At 42.0% G+C, this 8,447-nt stretch overlaps 1 protein-coding gene across 3 annotated transcripts in view; it reads left to right on the forward strand.

The window, feature by feature from the left end:
* The first annotated feature begins 82 nt into the window (after nt 1-82).
* The window catches only part of APPL2 (adaptor protein, phosphotyrosine interacting with PH domain and leucine zipper 2), a 53,358-nt gene continuing 44,993 nt past the window's right edge, over nt 83-8,447 (forward strand). The window contains exons 1-2 of one of the 3 annotated variants that reach the window (XM_007447305.1): nt 83-357; nt 6,863-6,961. In XM_007447305.1, coding sequence (XP_007447367.1) covers nt 304-357; nt 6,863-6,961 — 153 coding nt within the window. In that variant the 5' untranslated portion in view covers nt 83-303. Of the gene's footprint in view, nt 358-2,834; nt 3,152-6,862; nt 6,962-8,447 lie in introns of those variants that run through there. The other 2 variants (XM_007447306.1, XM_007447307.1) reach the window with 2 other exon arrangements.

An 8,447-nucleotide genomic window follows, 5' to 3' on the forward strand; every position in this document is an offset into this window, starting at 1 on the left:
GGGGGGTCTGCGGTTTCCCGCGAGAGGTGGGCGCGGGGTGGGGGGAAGCGGGGCCGCCACACTTCCGGTGTCCGGGTCGGGAGCTCGCCACACTTCCTGTTGATCCGGCTCCGCTGAGGGCTGGGTGGAGAGGAGGGCTGGCGGGCGGGCGGCGGTCACTCACTGGCCAGGCGTGGGCGCACGCGGGGCCGTCCTGGGCACAGAACGTCGTCCGCCTCGTCGCCTGAGCCTCGAGCACCCTCGGCCACCGCGTCACCTGCCCTCCGTGCTTTCGTCCGGCCCTCGGCCCAGCCGCGCGGCACCATGCCTGCCGTGGACAAGCTCCTGCTAGAGGAGGCGTTGCAGGACAGCCCCCAGGTACCTCCCGCCGCCCGGGTCCCCCTCGCCCGAGGGCTTGAGGCCGAGGAGGCCCTACCAGCCGCGGGGTGGAGGCTGGGAGTAAGCCGGGCCCCCTCGGGGGCGAAGAGGGGGCGGGCCCGGCCCTGTGTCTTGAGTCCGGTATGCTCCGGGAGCCGGCATCCCTCAGACAGGGCTGGCGACGTCGGGAAAGCCCCCCGCGGCCGGAGTCTTTGTGTCCCGACCCCTTTCCAAACTCAGCTGAAACCGAGGCTGCTCGGCCTACGCTTGGGCTCCACCAAGTGCCCCGGGCAAATAATCTTTTTTTGCCTCAGCTTTGTCGTAAGATAGGAATAATTGTACCTGCCTCTTAGAGTTAGAATTAAATAAGGAAATGCCTGTCAAGTTGTTCGCGGGCGATGTCTGGTACAAAATAAGAAGTCAGTCTTACTTATTATTATTACTACTACTGATATGATGGCACCTGGTGGATTTAGGACCGGAGTGGGATGCAGAGAGCCTAGACCGCTTCCCCAGCGGTGCCAGACCTCCCTTTGGCCCTGTTTTCCCATTCGTGAGGAGGAAATTACAATACCTGCCCTATTTGCCGCACAGGGGAACTTCATTAGCGCACCCGAGATGAGAATCAAGTCCTTTGAGCTCTGCAGATGAAAGCTGGTGTGCAAATGTAGTAAATGACTGCAGAATGACATTACTTCATAAGTCAGTGCACCTTTCCCCAGGGAACCTTTGTTCTTCATTAACATTTCCCCAGCTTCATATCTGCCCTAGAGGCTCTGCATCCTTGGGTTATTTAAATACCTCTCTTTATTCTCTAGTATCTCAACTCTTGAAAAATTAGAGTAAGAGTAACCTCTTTTCCTTTCACCGTTTCTCTTCCCTTTGTGCTTCCTTTCCATTTTCTTCTTAGTGAATTGTGCCTCCCCGGGGTGATCCTTTGATGGACTTACCTACACCCACTCTGCATCTCTCCAGTTCAGAATTAGTAGTCAAAAGGACTGTGTGCTTAGTTGCCTTGTGCCCATTTCTTTGTGATCTTCTTTACATAGGCAAGTAAGAAAGTGTAAGCAAGCTGTGATTTTTTTTTTTTTAATTGTTATCCGCTGGTCTGATTGACTTCTCAAAGGCCTCTCTGAAGCCTCTAAACTTCTGGCATTTTAATGGGATCAAAACCCTGGGTAGAAGTCATTTTGTCCATCATCACACCTGTTGCGTGCGATCTGAAGATAATATTGTGGAATTTCTAATGATATCATTTTGAACAGGGATTTCCACTTGCTTTGTAGTTGGAGAAACTGAGGTGCAAAGATATATTGCTTTCCTAACTGGACATGGTGATGGCTGAGCCAGGTTAGAGAAGTGGCACTAACTGATTCTCCATGTTGCCCTCACCGAGGAGTTACATTTGGAATTTTTGGCTCTCACATCAGTGAATAGGCACTGGTTCTGAGTTGTTTACAGGATGTGCTCAGCTGTGAGGTAGGAGACAGCGGACTGGCAAACGAGTCAGGCCACTTGGGTCCTAATTGTGGCTCTAACACTAACTTATCATTTGATTTGGGCAAGTCACTCATCCTCATCCTGTGACTGGCTGGGTTTTCTCATCTGCAGAATGAGGGTCACGGAGCAGATAATATTTAAGAGGCTTACAAGTCTAACATATCTGCATGATTTATAACTGAGCTTGTATGAGGAAGAAGAGGTTAAGAGGCATTGTCATTTCTATTTAACGTTCCTCTTTACGTAGGGAATTTGTCATTGCTTTTGAGACGTGGGTGTCACCCTGTGAGGGTTCTTGGTGAGGTTTGAATGGAAGCAAACTTCCAGGAAGGTCTTTGATAACCATCAAAACATATTTAGCTCTCTTGTATGGGGTATGTGCCTAATGCAGCTTTACTGCCAAGGAGATTCATAGACTTGTAACTGGAAGGAATCTAATCCAACTCCTTAGTTTTATCTGTAAAGAATAAAAGCAATAGCAAACACCTGTGTCATACATGCATTTTTTATGTGCCAGGCCCTGTTCTCAGTGCTTTACATATGTTAACTTAGCTAATCCTTTCAACAGTCTTTTGAAGTAGGTACTGTATTAAAACTACCAAGGAGCTGAGAAGTTAAATAACTTGCTCCCAAGATTATACATTATCAAGTGGCAGAGCCGGGATTGGAACCCAGGCAGTCTGCCTATGTTGTTCAAGTTAGCCCAGCTACCTAGCACCTGGCTTTTCTGTCATCAGTGACCTAAAATGTTTCACTAAAAGGAAGTGATCTTAAGAAACCATCTATTGTTTTCTCTTGTTTTATGTAGAGTATTTATGAGGGTTGCTCCAGTAACCTGGTTGCACAGGATTCATTAAATGAACACAAAAGCTTTTATATTTGAGCTCAGTGACCCAAGAAGAGCTGAATAGCAGTTGACTGACCTTATACACATCTATTCATGCCCTTTTAAGTTCACAGTGCTGCACAGTGTATTATAAGACTAGTCTTTGTGCGTACATGTATTATTTCTGGTTACCTCTGGTGTATGAAAGACGAAATATTTTAGGGATTAAGGTACTTGTCTCCATTGCTGTTTGCGAGCCTCTGCTCTTCGCTAGGTGCTGCTAGATGCTGGGAATGTAATGACAAATAAGATAAGAGTGCCTTCCCTCTGCTGGTTCACAGTCTGTTCTGGGAGACAGATAAGGAAAGCAGCAGTTGCAGTACTGTGTGAATGCTGCTGTGATAGGAACACAAATGCTGCTTTGAGCTGCTGCAGCTCACACCTCTCCAGGGGCTTATTCTCTTTCCTGTAAGTAGTGTGCTTTTGAGATAAAGTGTAGCACTGTTGCTTGCTGTTTTGTTACGATATTTGTTTGTTTCCTTTGCAGTTGGCACAGCTGAAGCACAGAGAATTTAAAGATTAAGTTCTGAGATTATTCAGTGAGAGATCCAGCTGGGAAACCAGGCCTTTTTTAACTCAAGCAGGATGCCTCAAAACATTACCTAGTGGTTTTGTCTTCATTGTGGAGGGCTTTTGTCCTGCTGTACTCTGTTTATGATACATTTTCCTTTCAGTAGGCTTGGTTCTACTGAGACATTTCTCTCCCTCTCCCACACTATGGGAATAAGAGTTTTAATTGTTTTTACCTTAAAATATATATATATGTATAATATTTATACTTATATATGGTAAATATTAAAACATTTAAAATATATTTAAATATATATAAAATATACACGTGTGTGTGCGTGTGTATATTTTACAATCACAGCTGTTAAAATTGTGCCATTATATAACTAGATGCTATTCTTAGGAGTGAAAAATGTCTAGGACTAGTTTATTAGATGACACCCAGTTTCTTTATTCTAAGATAGAGGGTAATGTGGAGCTAAGGCTAAGGTGTTTGGTTTCGTTTTTCTGTCCATGCATTACTCTTGAGAGGTAGGGTAGTAGAAGAAGGACGGAATTTAAATCTTGATTCTGCAGGTTACTCAAACTCAACCGCTTGTGTTTCAACATGGGTAAAATTAGAATAAAAATAGTTGCTTAATTCTTATGAAGAATAAATAACATATGTAAAGTATCTTCACGCCTGCATATTATAGTAACTCCATAAATGATTGCTGTTATTGTCTTTATAAGTGATGTGCACCAGTCTTTTGGAGTTTTTTGTGGAACTTTCGAGCAACTGGTATACCTGCCTGGTCCTTGGTTTTATTCCTTCTTTAGGTCTCAGAACATTCCTGTTCTTCCAAATATAAGTTTAAGCAGATGCAGAGCTGATAAATGTGGATATTAAAACAGTGTCTGAGATAGCTGGGTATATTTTTTTTCAAGGATGATCATGGCCTAGTTAAGTTAGAAAGGGAAGACGGGAGTGTTTTTGTCAGTTCCAATGGATGTCATGGTAAACATGTTCAGAATATAAAGAAAAAAAACTTGTGATGTAGTTTTGGCAGTTATCACAGGTGAGAGCATGACAGTAGGATGACCCAAGAGAAGTCAGCTCTAAGCAGTCTGCATCCTGCCTCCAGACAGGATGGTGGGCTGTGGGCCAAAGAGCATGCCCACTGATGAGACCCACCTTTGCTAGGTGGTGGATGCAGCCTCCTGCGGTGGAGAAAGCATGGCCATTGGTACCAGCCAGACCTGGGTTTACATCTCAACCCTGCTGTTTCCCAGCTGTGGGAGGTTGAGCAAGTTTCTTAACCTTAATGAGCCTCAGTTTCATCATCTTTAAAATGGGATTAATGTAACTGTGGTGTCTACCACATAAAATTGTTGGAAGGATTAAATGAAGTAATATTTAGTGCTCAGCACAGTGTCAGACACATAGGAAGTACAGAGTAAATGGTAGTTTTAGTTTTCTTTCTACTCTCTTTATGGAGGACATTTATACAAGCCCTCTCTTTTCATCCTGTGGCTCATTTTCCATTCTATGTATTTTATTTCTAAGAGTATTAAAAACAATAAATAGGACTCAACTAAATGGACATCAGTAGTATTTAAAAAATTAAATATCCTCAATCCAGTTGTATCACTCTTTTTCATTCTCTTAGATATACTGTTATAGCAAAGAAAGGAACAAGAATCATCATAAACATTGAAGGACTTCTCCAGCATTGGCGCCACAAATACCAAAAGATTCTCTCCTATTAGATGACATTTATAGATAACTGTGTAGATAATAGTGTTGCTTTAGTGTTGAAATGAAATCATAACATGTGAAACCCTTAGTGTCCAACATGTTATAAGCAAAGTTCATTATCTTCTTCATAATCAGTATCATCTGCTATCACTGTGTATTAGGCACTGGTAGGCACTTTATGTAATTCATTACCTCTAGTGTTCCCTGCAAATTAGTGTTAGAGCCTAAATTTGGACCCAGGATTGATACGGTCCCAAGGGGATCCCAGCTCCTTTGAGAGGCCCCAGTAGACTGTAAGCTCCTGGAGAACAGAGTTGGTTCTGATCACCTTTGAATCTCAGATCCCAACACAACGTTTCATCAAATATTGGATGAAGGCAGAAGTATATACATGAATGAATGTAGAGTGATAGACCAATCACTGTAGGTTCTCAAAACGTCTTTTAACAATGTTTGTTTTTCAAATAGTGTATTTTAAAGAGATGTAATAAAGAATTCTAAACCGATGTTTTTCACCTACTCATTGACATCCATTAATGGATTATGAGATCCAGTGGGTCACATCCATGATTTTTGTTTTGTTTGTTCTGATCCTTCTGTTGATAAGAATTGGTACTGAAGAGAGTACATTGGTCTGAGAGCAGGTATTTTTAGCCTTAAAGACCTTGGGCAAAACCAGGATAAGCATGTACTACTGTGAAGTCCACCAGAGTTTGTCAACAAAATCAAAGGTAGAATGATTCAAACGTCGGGGTTCCTCTTCCAGTTTATTGGGGGTGCTTTTGAGTCAGTTATTATTCTCTTACCTGAGGTAGGTTAGAAAAAGAAAGAAGGAATTGAAATTCATTTGCAGGAAAATAACGAACCTTAATGGATTGTTCTTTGTAAGGTGCCTTTGGTATCATCTCATTAAAGACATTTCTATAGCTTACTCTCCATTCTATACCTAATGGGTTATTTTCTGAAATATAGATCCCATTATCACTAATGTAGTATTTTAAATTCCCACTGTGCTGGACACATTAACAAAAGTCTCTTGAATAGATATGGTCTCGTATGTGGTCCCTTGATACTTCTTGAGACACCGTCCAATATATAAATATTTCTTTAGTGCTCAGCGTATCAGGCACTACGCATGAAAATGAGAGGAAATACCTTTCATCTAAGACATTGCTCAGCTGCTCTCGAAGCACTGAGTAGTCTTCCCAAAGGAACTGAGCTAGCATTCTTAAGTTGCTATTTGAGTTTTGTGCCCAGAGCTTCCACTGGTGGGCCCATGGTACATGAAATTTCCTGGTCATGAGTTTGAAAATTGGTTGAATAGAAGAATATGACGAAAGACATGGAGCCTGACTGTAGTATCTTAAGTGGAAAGAATGACACACCCCTGCAAGACTTCCAGGATTGCAGAAAACCGGACAGATGGTTAACTGCTGTGATGATGCAGTGCTGGGTGACCATACCCCAGGTATACAGACAGGCCAGACATTGAGTTCAGTTTATGGGCTTGAAGGGAGAGACTGCCCTTTTTAACACTTATTTTATTGGATGGACTTTACTGGTACTTAGGTAGAGGCTAACATCGAGACAGATAATAGCCCTTGAGTCTTCTTAACCCTTTAAAAATTGGCTTTCTTTCCCTGGCCCCAGTACTCAAACTGTATTCAGTTTGCCCTCGCAATGTAGTCTAAAGGATTAGAAAAGAAGTTCTGAATTAAAGCTCTAGGAATCAGCCTATATTAGTATTAGCAATAAAAAAGTAAAGCCAGACAACAGACATCTTCCCTCCCCATATCTCTGTGTGCGTGTGTTTGTTTTACCTCCATTGTAACTTCTCCACTTAGAAATAAAATTGACCTCTTTTCTTGCAGACTCGCTCTTTACTGAGTGTATTTGAAGAAGATGCTGGCACTCTCACGGATTATACCAACCAGCTGCTCCAGGCGATGCAACGCGTCTATGGAGCCCAGGTATCCTCCTGCCCCCTCACCTGGAGAGGAACAGAGTGGGAGCCCTCTGCCCAACTTGAACTTCTCTCAGGAGGTTGAGAGATTTGAGTCAGAACACCACCATTTAAACTTTTGAAATAAAATCACAATTGCTTTTCTCTTCTTTTCACCTCAAAAAACTGAGGACAGTTCATTTTCACAGGTTAAGAAATAGGGTAATTTTTCTGTAACTAGTAGACCAGTAGAAAGGTACCACATAACTGCTTTTTAATTTTTAAAAAATTCTACTCCAAAGGGAAACATTTGAGTCTCCTCTTCCTACTTGTGAATGAGTGGGTTCAGTATTCTAAGGCATGGCTCTTTGTCTTTCTCATAAATGGTCAGTCTTAGATGTCAGTGCAGGCAAGTAGAGATGTTTTTTCAAGGGCTTCCTCTGAAAAGATTTGAGTCACAGTTCTGGAACTGTTGGGTGGCTTCTTTGTTTTGAGGAACAAATATCTCTGCCTTGCAAAACCATGGAAAATAAATTGCTGAGTAGCAAAAGTGGATCTTTTTAAGATCAGGAAATGCCCATGTATGTTACTTTCTAAGAGAAAACTTGTGAGTTACTTAAAAATAAAATTTGTTATGTTACACATCAAAATATTATGGCAACCGATACTTTTCATTATTGATTCCTTGCCGACTTAAGCCTGTATCTCTTAATATGTTCCTTTTTCTCATTGACGATCTCTAAATAAATACCACATTCAGTGTATAATAATAATATAATATAATCATGTATACTCATTTATTTTACATAGCTCTTAATATTCATATATAATCATTTATTATTATCATGGTTTTATTAATCATTCATTCATATCATATATGGGGAAAAAACTCAGCTCTTGCCATTAGGGAGCTTACAACTGGGTTGGGAGACAGACAAAAATAATTACCAAAGAGTGTTAGAGGTGCTAGGAGAGAAGGGTCACCTAACCTGGAGGAATTGTGCTGGGCACCCAAAAGGAGGATGATTATGATAGTTGAGACTTATTGAATACTTCATAGGTTCCAGGTGCAGTTTCAGGGGCTTTTACATGTAATCATTTCACTTCACTTCCCTAACAACTCTGAGGTGGGTGTTGTTATTACATCTTCATTTTATAGGTCAGGAGATTTAAGGATTCTGATGATGAATGACTTTCCAATTCCACCCTATTAATACATGGTAGAGCAAGTCAGCCTGAAGCCAAAGCCCAAACAATTAACTACTAAGCATAAGGGTGGTAGCCTGAGGTAGGGAAGCAGCAGTGGAATTGGAAAGAAGTGGATTGGCGACTGATTCTATGTGAAGGGGTTGGATGGGTGAAGGATGAATCAAGAATGATGCCCACATCTTTGACTTCAATAACAGGGTGCATAGTTGGGAGAATACAGGAAGAGGAGCAGGGGTGTGTGTGTGTGTGTGTGTGTGTGTGTGTGTGTGTGTGTGTGTGTGTGTGTGTGTGTGTGTGTGTGTGTG

Source organism: Lipotes vexillifer, unplaced genomic scaffold (genome assembly GCF_000442215.2).
Source record: "Lipotes vexillifer unplaced genomic scaffold, Lipotes_vexillifer_v1.1 scaffold1017, whole genome shotgun sequence".
In the NCBI taxonomy this organism is placed as follows: Eukaryota; Metazoa; Chordata; class Mammalia; order Artiodactyla; family Lipotidae; genus Lipotes; species Lipotes vexillifer.